This window comes from Anopheles marshallii, chromosome 2 (genome assembly GCF_943734725.1).
Source record: "Anopheles marshallii chromosome 2, idAnoMarsDA_429_01, whole genome shotgun sequence".
Lineage (NCBI taxonomy): Eukaryota > Metazoa > Arthropoda > Insecta > Diptera > Culicidae > Anopheles > Anopheles marshallii.
In genome coordinates this window covers 35605477-35624196 of record NC_071326.1, presented here as the reverse complement: position 1 = coordinate 35624196, position 18720 = coordinate 35605477, and the positions used below count along the sequence as shown (strand labels likewise).

At 43.1% G+C, this 18720-nt stretch overlaps 1 protein-coding gene across 1 annotated transcript in view; it reads left to right on the top strand.

The window, feature by feature from the left end:
* LOC128717901 (uncharacterized) overlaps window positions 1-18720 on the top strand; it is a 67963-nt gene that overhangs the window by 10069 nt on the left and 39174 nt on the right. Inside the window, exons 2-3 of the mRNA XM_053811578.1 lie at window positions 5855-5919; window positions 12541-12630. Coding sequence (XP_053667553.1) covers window positions 5855-5919; window positions 12541-12630 — 155 coding nt within the window. The remainder of the gene's footprint in view (window positions 1-5854; window positions 5920-12540; window positions 12631-18720) is intronic.

Here is an 18720-nt window from a genome sequence, read left to right as displayed (position 1 = left end):
GGGATGAATTTAGAGGTTCATTGTTATGATATTGGTTTATTGTTAGCAAGACTTCACGGTTATACTTTTATTTTTGTTATAGTAGAAGAAAATATTGCAGTATTGGAACAATTAATCAAAATTTCAGATCAATTAAGCTAGCTGAAGTGTTGCTAGATATCACTAGAATTATAAAATAAATTGAAGTACAAAAAATTGCATTCGCTGAAATGCATTCTCCAAAGCAACAATCACACTGATAATTTTGTTTTTCGCTACCATAAAAGGTACTTTCCACATTGCTAGGTAATTTGAGAATAATTACGATCGATCTCACCGTACCAGGGAGGTGAACCTAAAAAGGAAATCATTCGCAAGATGTTGACAAATAACGAACGTCCTATTTGTGTGCTGAAACCGTGTCGAATGGCAAATAAATTCAATTAAAAATTCATTCACTCGCTCGCCACGAGGACCGTAAAGGAAGAACGCCTGTGTTAAGACGCAATCCTATAGAAAGTACACTGATTGGACAGAATCAAACGCAACCGATCGTCGCATCGTCCCCTTCCCCGTAGGGTGGATTATTTTCTCACGCTACAAATAGTATCTATGGATAGTACGTGTGGCGTTGAACGGGCCAAGGTGCTACAACACCGCGAGTCATCCGGGAAGCGGGTGCGAATAGGTTAGGACTCGTTTTAGCGTGCCAAAATGCTTGTAAATGTTAGCTGTTTGTTACGCCGTGTAGTACGCCTAACAAGCCGCTCCCTTCCCGAACAGCAACACCTACCCCGTACATCAACGCTCGAACCCTCCCCAGTGTGGGTACTATTTCCCTCTAACGATATCCCTGTTTTTCGACGTGTTACCCTGCCATGCTTGCACTAAACGATTCTCCCCAAACCGGCAAAGAGGCTTTCGTAACCTTCTTTTTTCGCACCCTCGGCCCAAAAGCCCATAACTTACACATGGAAAGGATCGACGAATCGACGGTATGTAGCATGTACCGTGACACCCCGTGGCACACAGTGCACCTCTTTCTAATCACCCCGGGCGCTGTACGGTTTGCGGCGTAAACACCGGTTTTACCGCTTCAAATTGCTCATTTAGTCGCGCGCGAGCAGCAAACCCCCAGTCCGTACGGCGAGAATTCTATTCAATATTTGTTCAACATTTATTTATATTCCCATTTTTGCACCGTTCGCGGGGCCCGATCTTAATCCGGCATGCGCTCAAACTGAATTACTATCATCGTCCCACGATGCTCCCCGCACACCTACGACCCCAAACCCCATCCACAGAGCTGCGGCAAAACGAATGATTTCAATGCCACTGCGGCGACGAACCGGGCATGGATCCGGGAAGGATCTAGAAGGAGAGAGTGGGAAACGGTTCCATATAACTAGGAATTGATTTCGCCTAGAAGCACCCGCGTCGTATCGGGCTCGCGTTAGCCCATTCGATGTCTGTCCGGGGATAATAATGGTGTAAGCGCTTAATGGCTTTCGGGAGAGATCTTTACCCGTGCACCGCGTTTCTCGTGGCGGTTCTACAACATCGTGGCTGCATTGTGTCTGCCGGTAAACGATGTGTTTGTGATATCGCTCGCAGTGGTGTATCGGAAAGACCTCCGAAAGGTGTAAACATTACCATTAGCCGTGAAGCTTTGTGAAGGATTGATTGGTAGTGCTTCTACCGAGCATTGACGTTTGAGTGTTAGATGCGAAGAAGGCCAACGGACAACAGTACTCACTGCAATAGGAGAAACATTTCCAGTACAAATAGTATCAACCGAGCAATAGCTTACGAACGCTTCTTCCACTGATATTGATAATAAGTTCACAAATTTCACTCATCACCATTTAGCATTACGTTTTGTTTGATGGGTAACGCCTTCGATTGACTGCTGGCGGCGCTTCAGAACAAGCGGATAACAAGCGCCACAAGTAGGATCGTGTACTGCTGTAATAAAAAATAAAACGCTCATTGCTAAGCAGGAGCAGGATGAGGAAACGATGTGGAGAGTGGAAAATATGGAAAGCGTTTGTGTGAGCAAACATTTTGGGTACCGCCCGGAGCCACCCAACGATCTGACACAGGGGAGGAAAAGAGACTGTGATGAGTGGTGGGATGTACGGCGAGCGTCAGTATGTTTTCCTCTTACACGTGAGCCAAAACCGATCATTAATTGTTGGAGCCATCAGTGGAGTTTTCGCTTTTCACGAGATGAAGCATGTTGTTTTCCTTAATATCTCCTTCTTTCTCTCTCTCTCTCTCTCTCTCTCTCTTTCTCTCTCTCTCTCTCTCTTCCTTTTTCGCATTCCGCAGCTGCTTTTAAGCATAAAGCTCCATACAAGCCCCAAATGATCGGTTGAGACACGGAACACCGTAAAAGCTTACGCAGGTCAACATCCAAATCCTGAGCAAGAAAACAGGACAAAAATCAATTAGTCAAGCGCTTAACTATATTTATTAAAGAGATGATGTGCCGAGTGAATCATGATCGTTTCGTCGAGTGGCGTTGAAGGGCGGTAATAGTTAGCGAACGAGAACGGGCGAAGGAACCTCCCGTTCCCATTCGTTATCGTCGGCCTGGAGCGTTCGCACAAAGTCTTGCTCACGGACGGAGTAATTAGCGGGCGTACGCATTAGTGAACGTTTCCGTCCGACTCATCGACAAGCGCCAGAGGTCCTACGGGTCAGCCGCATTGGGGCGAAATTAATCCACACGATGAAGGGAAATCCCCCGGTGGGATGATCCATTTCATTTATCACCAAACATAGACGGCTCCTCGCCCCGTTCGTAGGGTCACTTTACGAGCGTCTGCTGACGATCGTAGGGCATCGGTTGCCGCCTACGTTTGGTGAAATTTTGCTTGAACCATTTATCTTGCCCGTTATTGGTCCGCTTGTAGGTGATTCTAAGATTTTCGCTTGATGGTGGTTTTCGGTGTGATCTCGTTATGGCTCCTGCAAATGACAACGTTTTTCCAGGAAATGATAATGTAGCAGGCAAGACCTAACATAAAGGAGAGTACTGTATTAAAGTTTAATGTTCAAATCCCATTCATAAGTAGAATGTGTTGACTTAGATAAAAAACTTATTTAATAAAGTTCACCCACCAACCTCGGTGTTTTATTAAACTGTTTATAGACCACCCTGGTGATTTTAAAGATGAGCCATGCATGGAAAATTCAATCATCCGTTCCATCCATAGAAAAGTTTCCTTAATAGTTCTTGTTCTTTTTCCAAAGGATTCCTCACACCCTTGGTTCAAGTTCAAATGCAGAGCAAAGACCACCAACCATTCTGAATTCACACCAATGTGTGAACAACAGTAAATAATTGAGTTGTATTGTGTCCCGCACCTTTTGAATTATATATGTATCAGCGGTAGGATCATTAAAAAAAGATCCCTTTTGTATAATGATTTCTAGTCTCTCAAAGAACTAAAAGTGTGAGCATTACGGAGTAAGAAACAGGTTGAGGACAAGCTAACTCAATGGAAGGGAACTTTGATTGAAGAGTTATTGAAAGTAAACGAAAAATGGTTTTATAAACCCGTGTAAAGCTGGGTATTAATTACTATTAATTATTATATACTATTAAGAAATTGGCTGGATTAAGTAAAAGTGTTTTAAATTTTAATATCAGACACAATTAGATAAAAATATTTTACTCAGTTTATAACAGATAGCTAGTAACTATTTAAAAATATATTACAAATTACCTTTACAAGTAAATAATAATATAATTTATTTTAATACTAACTTAAACTATCCATTTTTATTGAAGTCATTTAGAAAAGTAGAAAGTATAGAAAAGCTATTTTTATGTTTTTATCTTGGACCTAACTCATATGTCGTAAAAAAGGCAGAATTAGAAGTGTTCCCAGCAGAATGTCGAAATGTATCATCTACTCCAAACCAATTATGACAGCACTATAATACGACGGATCCAATATGACCCGTTGTGGCCACACCTAACTGATCTGGCAGGATATCCCGTTCCCTAGTAGCCAATAGAACTGTCAAACGTAACACGACCACAAACGTCAACTGTCAGGCACTTACACAAACCTCAACCGTTCTGGACGTATAAGTACACCAAAGCCACAACCTGATCGAACTCATCATCAATTAAAGAAAATCAATGAACGAACCAAACCTGCCTCATGTCGGGCGTTTGTGAACCGTGTATACGTTGCCTTGTTGTTTTTTTTTCGTTGCTTCCACGAGCCCTACCCATGTTTCAAAAGGGCTCCTCCAATATAAACGGGCTGCCTCCGTTAAAAGGCCAATCAACGAAGCTGACAGCTAACAATTACCACGCGCTGTATCGAAATCTCCCACCGTTTGCTGCTCGAAGTGCGATGCTAGAAAGTGCACCGAGCGCCCAAATCAACGCCATTGCATTGCTTCCATCGAACTTGGGTTAACTTGTCGTCGGTGATGTTGATTTTCCGTGCCTGTTCGCGTCTGCATTTTGCGTGGGCCGGTTAGACATTTGCTGAAGATCATGATGACTTTTGCAACCCTGCCGATGGAGAGTTGCAAGGCTGGGCCAGCATGCAATCGGCACGGCAATCGGCATCGAACGGTGCATCGATTGAGATCTGCACCTGCCAAATTATGAGATTGGAATGGTATGGCAGAGGGTCGTACGTAACTCGATTCGTGGAAACGATGCAAGGTACAAACGTTTAATTGAATGGTTGTATTGCGTTAATGATGAAAGTATTTTTAAAGGCTTGGATGATACTATTTGATCACATTTAAAATACTTACTTTAACACTATTCTTTAAGATTCTTTACACCACAGTAAACATATTACTCTTGTAAACGATTCGGTCTGTCGTCGCTACATTTTATCCTCCACTCACATAGCTCGATCGATACGATTTCCATAGCCGCTAGGGTTGAATTTACCACCCACTGCGAAGAAGATCGATTCGCTACAGCATCTTCAACAACAGTGGAACGGATACGTGCACCCACCGGATCGGGAAACGTACGGAGTTGGCTATTTCTTTCGCTTTTACCCGGAACCCGTTGATTATTGATCGAATGTGTGGATAATGGTTCGACACGTACCATGTATTACATCTAAAGGATATTGTACATTCACATTGGAATGTGCAAAAAGCATTGAATACAAAGAAAGACCATTGGTATTCATTGCAGTTTAACGGTTGTATGACTTCATTTTATTACTACTGATTGTCAATTAAGGTGAATCGTCAGCAAATTTTAAAAAGGTGCATATTTGTAATGCATTTTCTTGCAATTTAAGACTTGAAACACATCTGATGAAGTCGTTCAATGGTCGTAAAAAATATCTCGAAATCCAGAAAGTTGATTGAATACTTTTTAAGAGTATTTAAAAATAGTTAATAAATCTCCTTCGAGATGAAAATTGATCAAGGTATTTTTGCTCATTTATTTACTTTTGAACAGAAATTTTTTTGTTCTGGAGATAAGAATTTGGGTCATTTGAACTAAAATTTTGGGTCATTTGTACCAAAATTTTGTCACTTTGCCATAATTAGAAATTTTCCCAAAATTCGCAATTCAAATGCAAATTTCAAATTTCAAATTAAAAAAAGGAGATGACAAATTTCAAGATGGACTTGTGAAACAGATGGACTGTGTGAAAAGCTAAACTAAAATATTTGTAAATGAAGTAAGAACTGTAATGTTCATAAATATTTATAATTTTAATAAACCATTGAATTTATGTACACCCTGAAGAGAAAAATCTAAAAGCATCAATTGTTAAAATCAGCAGTTATTAAACCCCTGAAAAATTAACCTTTATGTAAGTTTGGAGCGCATATTACCTAAAATATCCTTCATTTGCTTTCATTTCAGTGTTCAAACGCAGTATCGACATCGGTCTACATTCGGCTCCGACACCAAATATAGGATTTTCAAAGGTAAATATTTCTGATGCGTACTCATGTTTCCCACGGCAGTTGGTTCATCTAACACTGATGTAATGGAAAGAAACGATCTCCAGTGTCGTAAGCTAACCTACTAATGCAGGTATTAATTTTGCTTTGGATCAATCACTATTCGATTTTGTTTTGCTAATTGCACGCTTGGTCCAATTATTAAAGCTAGTGCAAGCGGTGAGAATTGTTATTTTCACTTTCGTATGTACACCCGTACAAATGCGAAAGTATCCTCCACATCCTTGTGGCGATCAGAAACTGATGGGAAAACACTTTCGTTGCCGTTTCCGGAAGAAGGCGTAGTGCCCTTTGCATGTGTGGTTAAAAAACACACGGGATCTAATCTATGTGAGTGATTTTGTGTGTGAACGCGATGCATTTGCTGGCACCAGTTCATTCATCGCCATACCAGGCGGCCACACTTCATTCATGCAATTTGTGACGGAAGAAGGAGGTTGTGAATGAAACCCATCAGCAGGAGGTGGGAGTATCTTTGAAAATGCTCGTGAAAGAAAAGCTGTGTGCCTTACAGCAACCGGAACTCGATTGCGAAATCGAACGCGCAGTCCAAAAATTAAATGCATGCTGGGAGCGCTTGCCCGTGGCTCGATGAGTTGTAATTATAATTGATCGATTTTCGTACACGCGTAGATGTGAGGCAGATGAAGGAAATGGGCTGGTTTCCATGTGTTGAACCCTCCCACAGCGGGGAGATGATATGCGTTGGTTCCCATGCGTTGAACCCTCTGTGCCGATGGGATAGAAACGAACCCGAACGTGACATGCCGCTGATTGAGCCAGTGTTTTGATGAGCAAAGCCCATTTGGGGTGGCGGGGATCGATTGGGGGGAACGATGAAGGGATGCACGTGTGGTGCTGAGAAATTGGGCTACTTTTGGGGGGTGCTGAGAGACTCGTTAGCACAAGCAAATGCGGCAACCGGGCAAGCCAACGGATGAAATTTCCCGCTGTGCAGCACTTTGATTTGTTAATTTAAGATGATGTGCAGTTTTACAAAACATTTAGGAAAGAAATTCAGGCATCCTTTGAACTGATAATTTGCTTCTCTTTTTGTTAAGTACATTGATGAACTAACTCTTTTTTGAAACATTGTATGTATCGCTTCGCACCCTCTCACCTTAATAGACATCTCCCATACAACATCCTTTATTACGACTCGCTAAAACAAACTATTTCTAGCATACGACCATGAGACACATGATTGATGTCTCGACTCCAACGGCTGTGTGGTCAAACGATACGTCTTTCCAATTGCTTCAGCAAACAGCCAATCAAAGCGCCGGCCACCAGAACTCCCAACAATGTCTGATCGATCTTCGCCCCCGTGTAGATGGCTCCTATCCACCTCCCAGCTGGTCGTGATTTATGACGAGCTCATTTACAGACACACTTCTTCGCACGAACCAACGAACGAATTAAAACAAAATCCTTACCAAAGCTGCAAAACAAACAGCATACGACGCTTTCCTTGCGGTGTTCGGTTTTACTTTCACCAAACCGAACGGCAAGCAAGGGTGCACGCATCGGTGAACCGCAAAACCCGACCACGGCGAGGGACTTAAAATTGGGAGCATTTTCCGATCAGTCTTCAAATCAGTCTCACTAGCCCGAAACCCATCTCCGGGCCCCGCCCGTCCGTTCGTTTTGCGAAGTGAAGGGAAAGAATTACACCGAAATCATCACGTTACCACTTTAAAGCTTAACTTCGTTGGCAGCTTTGCGTATGCCAGGCTTGGTCGTCTTTCTGTTATTTTGGTTCCGTTGGCTCCTCGTTCTGGGCATGGCGCTGTTTCGGCAGATCAATTTCATTTCCCATTTCCAGCTGCGTCGCGCTGTCGCTATCGATATCGACAGCTAATTCTTCACCGAAAAGACTCATTTTAACCGACGCAAAGTAAGTCTGAAAGCTTTTTTTTATCGCATTGTGTAGTTAATCGGCTTCTCGTTTTTTTCATTTTGGATAGTATTCAAAAGGTCCCCCCTGGTATCATTTTCCCGCAAAGTTGCATCTGAAAGCGGATGTTGGACTTGGAAGAGTCCAAAGTGACCGAAGAAATCAAGAGTTACAACTTTGTTGTGGAGCAATTGCATGAAACACAATGAGAGTGTAATTATGCAACCTAGAGAACAATGTAAATTCCGCTTGGAGTAATTGAAGCGTTTGGGAAAATTATATCTGCGACGAACTTTTTAAACATTGTCGCAATTTTGCTGTGAAACTGGCCAAAGGTACATTGTTAAAACTATCTACAAATATCAAGCCGTATTTAGTAATCGGACTTGGAAAAGCTCAATAACAGTCGAATTGACATTATCAAGCATTTAAAACTCATCGAAACTTTCGTTCGTTTCCTGTTCAACCAACGTGTCTCACATCTAAAGCTAATCGATTAGATCACGCAACCTGTCGTCCATTTGAGATTGCATGTCCTTTCCTTCCTATCGTCTACGTATTCTCGATTGTTGTCAAAGTGGCGCGTATAAAGTCCGTCCGTCCCGATGTAATTACTTGCCATCGGATAGCAGAGCCCGTCGTCGTCGCACGTCAAAAAAGGGCGAAATCGTTTGCCATTTTCACCCCTACTACGAAGGGCGATTAGCGGCACCGAATCGTTGCCGTTGCCAATTCATTCATTTGGTCGACCAATTTCCTGCCTTTTTTCCGTCACCGCGGTTTGAGCAGCATCAACACCTCCACCGTACCGTGCGGTGCGGTTTGTTTTGACTTGAGCCTTTAACCATTGCTTCAGGCCGTCCCGAAACAGTGTGTCTAGCGGTTGGGCCGAAAAGAGCTAAAAAAACCAAATCAATCGAACGAATTACCTCACCCGTGCCGTGGTAAGCCGTATCCCAAAATGGGTGACGCTGTTGGCCAGAGGACGACCAGATCGTCCGGACTCGCACTGTACGTCCGCTTCAGTCACATTTCCTAATGCGTCTAATGGAACGATTAATCATAATCATCCATTTCTCTCGACGGCCCTGCTGTCTCTGTTGCGCACGCCAGACTGCGTACGCCATCGAGTGCCTGGCTAATCGAAGCTTACTCTCGATTGCGATTGGGTGGTCAACTGGCCGACGTGAACAACGGGAATCCCTTTTTTGGGGCGTAGGTCCCTACGATCATTTTCTTATATTTATTGCATTAACAATGAATTTATCATTTTTGCCTGCGGAAAAAAATACGATCTCGGGGAGGACGATGTCTTCGAAACGCGACGAGACTGAAGATGTGAAATGGAAAATTGATCTTTGAAGCACTGAAATGTAAATAGGAATGACGAATGTCGAAGATTGCTTCGGGAATCATACGAACGGTTTCAAACGGTGTGGTTGAACAATAGAGCCTCACACGATGTCCGAGGGTCAACGTGTTCGCTGAGAGGACCTGAGAGACCTCGATGAACTGGAGTCTCCACGATGTCCACGATGACCATTTAAGGGTGCAGATTGCTGCAAGCACTCATATGCATATTACCTTCGCAAATGGGTTCCCAAATCGGTACGATCTATATGGCCTAGTTGTGTGAGTAAGTTGATGATACATATTCCAACCATATTATAAACATAAACATCCATCGCACCTTCAGTAATTGCACAAGTACAATGAAACTAGACAGTACTGTACTACTTGTAGGATATTTATTTTCCTACAAATACAAATACAAATAAATATCAAAAATAAAAACAACATCGTATATGGCATAAGAAAGGATCGTAACCACCCAACGAAGAATTCAACCCCCAACAAAGGGCGCACTGTGCCACCGTAGTATTCAGCGAAAAAAAAGCATCCCCTATAGCTGACCCAGTTTCCACGGTCTTCCACGGTGTGGCGTCGTAGCTCAATTCTTCAAAGTCTCCAAAGAAACTGCAACGCTTTGCCCGGTTGGTTTTGATGGGGTAGATCATTTGGCAGCAGCGAGCCTTTTATGTTGTCTTCTTCTGAACCGCAGGGGCACACACATGTTTCTGTTTCTTTTAAAAATGAGTTGTAGTTGTTTTTTTTTTTCGTTTTGCTAAATTGGATAGTGTGGGGCTTAACGATGGTTTGTGAGTGAATGAAAATCCATTTATACGGTTTGTTACAGTGTTGACAGGCGTTGGAATTGACTTGTGGTTTGAGAGTTTTGTTTCGACCAGGAAAAAGAGGCTTTGTTTAAATAGAACATTCAGTAGACAAAAGACAATCTAAAGTAGATTTTGTTTTTTAATATTAAGCAAAAGCAATATTTTCAAATGAAATTTAAACACGTCAAGAGAAATTTGCAGAAGTAAACATTTTACGTACAGTTATTTGTTAACAATTATTCGGACATTATTATCTGATATTGTATCATAATTTTTCTCACATTTCCTTATAATTCCTCTAAATCCACCTAAATCCAATTAATAACCACCACGTCCTGTTTGATCCATGCCCAAGATAATTGGGATTTTTTCAAAAGCTCATTATTGATCAATACCCGGATGCAGTTAGTAAACTCCTTTTTTGCGCGCACGTAGGGAAAACCCCCGATTCAGACGCGATACTCACTGGGATGTACCCCATATAAATGGGACTCGAATAAAAATACCCATCAAACATTGTTCCACGTAGCTACTATTATTTTTACCATTTGCCGTCAAGCGCATGACAAATTGTCCGACCGCTCAGCTTCATATGGATTGTGGATTAGATACGGAAGGACATTGATCACTGAGCTTGCGATCAACGATATACCGGGAGTTCTGATATCATCGTAACTTATGGGAGTTTAAATGTTCGTAAGCTATAACAATAGCGAAGTTAAGCCAAGTGACACACTTAAAGAGGCTGCTGAATAGTCTTATTATTCTCAGAGCTACAGTGAGCTATAGTCTCGCGATCCCTTTAGTTAACTTCTATCAAAATATATCGATTATCTAGCCCACGAGAATGGTATCCCATCTTCACCGTTACGTACATACAACAAGCATTATACAGTGCTCGTACACAAGCAACGTATGAACCTTTCGCACACTGCACAGCAAAGCGTTTCGAGTCGAAACAAATGGAAGAAACGCGCAAATGCATCTCGCAATTCACCCCAAATCACATGCAATCATCGCGCACCCCGATCGATAATCGATTATTGTTTACTTTTATTTCATCGACAATGATCACCGATCCTTTCCCACTTTGTCTTCCATCGACTTATGCTTGTGCTGCAGAGATCTGCATCGAACCGTTGGTTGAAAAGGAGAAAAAAAAAACAATTGCTCAACCCACAGCCAATAGATTTATTTATTTCTATAACTGTTGCACTCAACAATTACAGCTCCCATTATGCACCCATTCTCCTTCACGGGTCATAAGCATGGCAGGGTAATGGTTAGGTTGGCCCCACTGGTTTCGCTTCTCGAATCCTAGCTCGAACTAAGCGTAGCCAGAGCTACTACTGACGGTGCTACTCGAGTAGCTAGTTTATGGGAAACTGATGGGAAAAACAGATCGTTGATCGATTGTTTCACACGGCTGGGACTCGGGATGTGGGAGAAAGACGGGCGATGGGTTCCGTAAGATTGGTAAAGTGCAATTTTTGCGATTCTCATCAGCGTGATCGTTGGGGTTGAATTGGATTGTGTCTCAATTTAGATGCGTTATATTTTCGACTTTAGTTCGACATTTTCATGAACAATTTTTATGAAAGGTTTTATACTGGCACGTTTTATATCTTGTGTCAACCGAAATTGCATTAACAGTTGTAAATTAATCTGAATATGGTACGAAATTGAAACAAAATCCATTAAATATCTCTGACCGATAAAACAAACAACAAACTTTTAACCCGGTTTTGACGATTTGCACATCAACTTACAATTCACATGTCTCCGGCCGACATATTCAAAGGATTTCCGGTTCCCACCGTACCCGAATCCCTTTTAACCTGAGGCTGAGAACTTGCAACACGTGAGCCCGGCAGGCGATCAACATCAAATCTACTTTCGTCACATGTGACGCCGGTCTAAAAGGAAGGAAAGAAATTTCTTACAGATAAACCAAATCAAAGTGACCGAATGCGCCACCGCCATGCTGGCCCGGGCATGATGCGGATTATGATGCGCCCATACGATACGAGCACGATTGGCAATCGTATGGGAACGGGACAGATCGAACGCCGTCCCGTGTGAACAGTGTCCACACTGGAGCTCTCACAAGGCTCCCGAAAATGGGAGGCTTTAGCAGTACTGCCGCTACCGGTCCGCTTACCGACCAGGCAGACCATGCGCAGGAATGTCACCGGTGCGGAGATTGATTTGATTGGGAAATTTGATGATTTGTCAGGTTTACGTAAGTGACTGAACGAAAAGTGACGAGATGTCAAACCGGCGGTCCTTACCCGAGATGGGGATTTAAAATATTGGTTTCCCCCTCTTGCCACTCTAGTTCCCCTTCTTACCGCCCACAGGAGGAAGCTATTTAATCGTACCTTGCGTAAACAATACGGAACGACTTATTAATGTGCCGTTTTCTCTTTCGTTCTTCCACCCGCGTCCGGTGATGCTGGTTTCCATTTTCTTCTTTTAATTCTCATTTGATTCCACTTCGTTCCATTTCAGGCACTATCTGGATTCCTCATGATGCTCACACAGAACGGGAAGCTGCTGTACATTTCGGATAATGCCGCCGAATATTTGGGCCACTCGATGGTAAGTCTCGGGGGAACTTGGCGCAATCGATGATTCATCCATTGGCTTTGGTTGAACGTGTGTGGGACCTTCGGATGAAGACAATCTCATCGACAAACCCCAAGTAGACTTAGTCTATTAACGTTAATGCCAGATTTAAGGTAGTTTCCCTAGCAGTGGTGACTACCGGGCTTTGGTCGATTTCACGAAAATGGTTTAGGCGTTGAGAATGAATGGATTTAATATTAATTGATTGTTTCCAGCACGTTTAAAGCATGATTTTGTGATGGAATTATTTATGAAAAGGGAGGTTAGCTATTTAAAAACAAAAGTGTAAGTTTTTGCTTCAAATTAGACTTTTATTTTTAGCTGAAAAACGCATTTTGTTAAATTTATACGAAAGACTTAAATGGCACAATAGGCGGGGAACGCTTGCAGACAAATGGAAAAAAACTGTTCACAATGGTTATAAAACTTCTGTTGATGTTTTACAGTAATTTGAAAACCCACGTACTCTAACTTCAATGTACTCCTCGTGTCCCCCTATCATGTCACCGGTGTATCGCAATCCCCTCATCCTACTGCTCGCAATCTGACGGGATCCCATTTTCTGCATTGTAAATATCGCGTTAATTGCGTGCTAGCCTTGCACCTCGACGCCTCTAAACGAACCGTTCAGCCGGGCACCTACTGCATTGCCTTTTCGATATCACAAAAGCCAACCACAGGGCCACTTACCACAACCGCGCAAAAAGGACGTCCCCAGCTAAAGAAAAAAAAAAAACAACTGCGTTCAGGTACTTCCTTCCCTGCTGGGCGGGTTGTCGGGAAGCCGCCCGATAATGGCCCCACCGGTGCATATAAAGGGCAGCACGGTCCGCGAGGAACAATAACAAAACCATTCGAATGTACCGGCCGAGTGAGTCGCGCGAAAAAGGCGAGAAAGATATCATCTTAAATTTCGCACCACGGCAATTTGTTAAAAAGCGCATCCGATCATATTACAATCCCCCGCATACTCCTTGGTGCTTCACCGTCCCGCTCCACCCTCCCTGCCTGGTACGCCTTATTGATGGCACCCCGCTCCACTGGAACGCTTCCTGGGAAACAATTTCGGAGTCACCTCTTGACTCTTGACGCTGAGACGGCTGACCAACTGACGATCGGACGAGCGTTCCTGGTGGGTTACCGCGCGCGCTCTTACAACCTTTCACACCAAACCAAGCGCGAATCCCCTGTTGCAGCGCATCCCGCTTACGATCTCGGCTCGCGCAAGTCTCGTGCGCCTGTGAAATATGATTGTTTTGATGTTTATTCTTCGCTTTTTTTTGTACAATGGAATTCAAGAATGAGCACTCGACAAATGGTGGATGGTTGGCAATGCGCAACGTTTACATGGCTTTTTTTTGCTTCCATTTTATGTAGGAAGGTTTTAATATAGAAGACACAAAAAACATCATTCTCGATCCCAGTGCAACGAATGAAAAAGAAGGTAGAAATATGATTATGTCTGGCAAGATTATTGTGAAGTGTCAGTGCAACAGCAGCTGTGGCAGCAAACGCATCTCACGAGCAGCTGTTGCAGTTTGTTCACCACCACCCCGAACGCGGGTGGTGCTGGTGTGAAATGGTCCTCCTTCCGTGGGGGTACGTGTTTGAATCAGAATTAACTCTGGACACCGACTGCCAAGGAAGGAAGAGTTTTATGAAACTACCTACATGCGCGAACAAGAGGAGAGCACCCGAAAAAAAGGATGGATGGAAGGAAAGCACACGGAATCGGCATCGGTGTCCGCTGATGGTTCAACCGCGTCGGATGTGCGATAACGAGGTGTGAAACGGAAAACAAATCAACTAACTTTGCGATGTAAAATGCGCACTTTTAGGCAAACCGAGCGATACAGACCGCTGTGAAGGGCACACTTCACTCATAACCCTGCCATCGGGCTTAATGGCTAAATGCTCGATCCGATGCTAACGATAATGGATTGGCTTTTAATATCGTTCACCAGTTGTTGTTTTTTTTTTGCACCGTTCGCTGGCTTCATTTTTATTCATTTTTTTCACAATCCGAACCTCCTGTACGGAATCATTCGTCTCACTCACCACACCATTCGGATGGATTGACACTGACCGCAAAATGTACCCCACGGTGCGCAGACCAATTTACATACCGGGGCGGATGTTATTCGGTCACAACAGGACGCCACGGTACGGTTTCAATGCGCATTTCGAAACCGACTTGTCTGGCGAGAGGTGACGATGATTAACAGGCTGATAAGCTGATTAACGTGCATCATCTAGCCGGGTTTTGCGGAATGAATTGCATTAAATCGATCAAATCCAAAGCCATTGCCATTGCAGGTGGGATGGTAATGCTCACGGAAGGTTTGCACTAAAGCCGAGATTGTGGCTGTGAACTGATATGGGTGTGAAAACCGCAACCAATGTAGCATTCGGAAGATAACACACTTTTCTTGTTTTCTTCTTTTGTTTTCTCGTTATCATCGGGCGGCAAAAGAAATGCATGCAATACGATAAACTGAGAAGGTCCAGGTAAACCACAAACTCGACTCTGGTGGATGGAAAATTAGTGTTTCAATTTATTTTCACGCCAAATTGAGCTCGGAAGTGCAATTTGGTCAACCGCAAAAATTAGCCTTGGACGCCATTGCACTTCAAACACGTCGTAAGACATTGAATGAGAAATTCCCCAAGAATAGCTCATTTTCATGGATTATATTTTTTCCATATCTTCCTATCTATCCATTTGCAATTACACTATTTTTTTTTTATTTAGTGTAAAAATTGTGTATAAAACAGAACAAGAAATTCCACCATAAAAATCATACAATACACAGCAAAATTAGCTCGATGCGAATTTTCTATGCTGCAGATAAAGCTGTTACAACCATAATAAATTAAATAATTACTTAAGTTAACAATAAAAAAATCCCCATTAACATAAGTACGATCTTTCAACATGCCACGTGTATCAATACATCACCAACCCATCCTCTCGCTAATACATTCCTGCCAACTGCACAACCTTTGCCAACCGATCACAGCAACATTATTCAAATTCTCAGCAGCTGTCATGCAAAACGTTGACATCTCTATGCTGATTGGAGACATCGTTTGGCTGCATACACCGGGCATCTTCAAGCCTGTTCACTTCTAGCAAATTTTGTCTTTTGGTACGTACTACTTAGCGTACCGTCATCGGTTCTTCTGAACGAACGCTATCGTTGCACCCTGTGGAGGCTGTCTATGCAAATGGATGCTTTGAGGATTGGGAGGCTACTAAGTTACAAATGTCTTATATTTCTCATCACATCGATCGATGACTGAAAACGTTTCGATTCGATGGCTGAGCTATACCAGTACTTACTGGCATTTAATCAAAAAATGTCTTCATTTGTTTGATTAATTTGACAAAAACCTAAAAAAATGCTTGTTATATTTTACCATTAGTTAGTACTTGCAATTTCACTTGTTTACTTACAATTTCAAAATTTAAATCGGTATTTTACTCGTAAACAATAAATGACAATCGTACGAATAATGAAAGGAAACAATACGGCCATATCCAAGAGTATAATCCCCAAAAGTAAATCTAAACCGAGGTCTTAAATAATCTCGTACAACTCCTAATTCACCTCACAATGACAGCAAACAGTTTGTCAGCGTGCTCCGGGTCCAGTGCGCAGAGTTATGATGCGATGTAAGGTTCGTCGCTTACGTCCATTGTGATCCTTCCATGACAGCTGTTGCAATATATGACATCTGGCTGGTTCTAGGAAAAAAGGGGCATATTTCCATAAACCTCCCGCATCTGTATACACGTCCGCCGGGGTAAAGGGACGATAAATGACAACGCATGACACACTCCAAAGCTCCATTCTTGGCAAACTCGGTGGTAGCTCCTCAACCGCTTCAGGTACGGCAACTTACACTCATCTGTTCCGGGAGCTCCGCCAAGAGCTTCTACGGCTACTTGGACAGAAACGGGGACCCGATTTGGGTCGCTTAAGTAACGGCTGCTCCCCGTAACCACGGAACGGTGGGTTTTGCATGTGAACTATGTGAAAGGTCAGGACAATGGTTGTGTGACGCTGAAAACGGGTGAGCACCGATCTTGGACGTACATATCTGGCCACGGGACGAGCATGCGCTTGGCGACGGGGTAAATAAAGCGCTACGGTTTGCATTAAGTGTGATAATGTCCCAGCGGCCAGGTCTGGTCAAGCGTCGTCCGAAAAATATTGTTCTTGCCTCACACACAAATGAACGGGCGGGCGAGCGCGTTAAACTGTTAAGCGATTGTGTGTGCGCGGCTGTTCGCGGGAGCGTATGTACCGTACTGCTGCGTACGTATGATAACGCGTCGTCGGTACGCCGTCGAGACAATTGCACTGAAGGTGAGGCGAAAGCGAATCAGGCATTGCACGGATTTTACAGCATATTGTATGCTAAGTACCGCACCCGGAGCGAACCCATGAGCTTTCCATCCTGCAGCCCTATGCTGAAGGGTGTCCGCAATGTATCATAATGTGCCTGGCGCTGGATTGGGCACGGATTGGGTGGGAAGAATGGATTCAACACTCTGGAGCGTTGAGAGTAAATGCAAAATACGTGCACCGTTGATACCTGTGGCAAGATATTAGCGTCACCGCTGTCGCGTTGTGTCGCCGTGTGTAGATTTTGCTGCACAGTGCCGTGATTGCTGATGTTGGCCCACAGGAGAGGTGTTGACAATTGGACGGGCGCTGATAGTGAACGGAACCGAACACATCTAGGCACACTACGTGTAAGTAAATGCTTACGTGCGAAAACGTTCAATGGGATCTACCGGTGGAAAATGCTGGAATCTCAGATTCATTCAGCCAACTCCTTGAATATGGAAGAAACAATTATTTTGAGGAGCAGCTTTAATAATCAATTTTTAATTTAATTTTGAATACGTCTTTCGAACGTCTTTTGAGAACCTTTGACATCCATTGATATGTGCATCTAATAATAGGCCTCAGGATCTTAATATTAGGCTGATACTTTTTGTTCGCTTGTGTTTCTACATCCCCCATTCCTCGGATAATCCATCGAATTAAAGCTAAGTCTGGTTGGGTTTAACCTTTATGGAGGTCTACAGATCGTTCTAAGCTTTACGTTTGCCATCAACAATTGTTCTATCCGCAATTGTCGTGTGATATTGCGCTACACCTTGTTGCAGCACAACGTTTAGACACACAAAGAAGTCAAAGAAATTAAAAATCATTCCTTCGTTGAATCTGTCCTGAAATCCTGATTGAACATAAAGAGTTGCGAACTAAATATGCACAAACCGATTTGATCATGTTTGGTGAATGCGAGTACTGCATATCAATTAACACAAACAATGTCATTGGCATTCAAAATACGCGTTTATTCTGTGGCAATTAAAAATTTAATTGAAATTGTTTTAAAATTTTACTATAGTACTTAAATACATGAACATTAATTCCTCACTTTAAGATATTTTTATGTATGAAAATAATCTACAGACTACGCTCGGTGTAAGCCGGTTGATAAGTTAATCTTATTACATGTCCCTATTAGAAGAAGCATGAGAAGCACGGGGAAGCTTTAAAAGACACCTAAAGTGGGTTAGCAGCATAACCAACAAGTCTGTCCCCTTTGGTTGACAATCAATTTCCAGCTACATCGATGCACTATCAATGCACAAACACGACCCAAGTTATGAGCGGGATTTTTTGTGAGAAGATTTCTACGGAATGCACATCGGTTTGTGAACCTTCCATTCGACACTGCGTTCGAAACGCCGCTAACGACCAATTAATAGACACGTTAATTTATGTTCTAACGCAGCCCCCCTCGCGAAGGTGAGTGTATGTGTGTGTGTGTATATGTGTGACCGGTTGTATGCATCAGCCAATCCACAGCTCGTCGCGTTTATGCTTATCAGTGTGCAGTCTGACCGATCGATCGGAGTTTCCAACCGCACGTGAAGGCTCATTAGACATCGGCAATCGGCATCGCCAACCGTGACGACGATCGCGGCCGCACTTCGAATGACCCATTCTGCTAAGGTGCTGAACCTCCCCCGTGCATCTT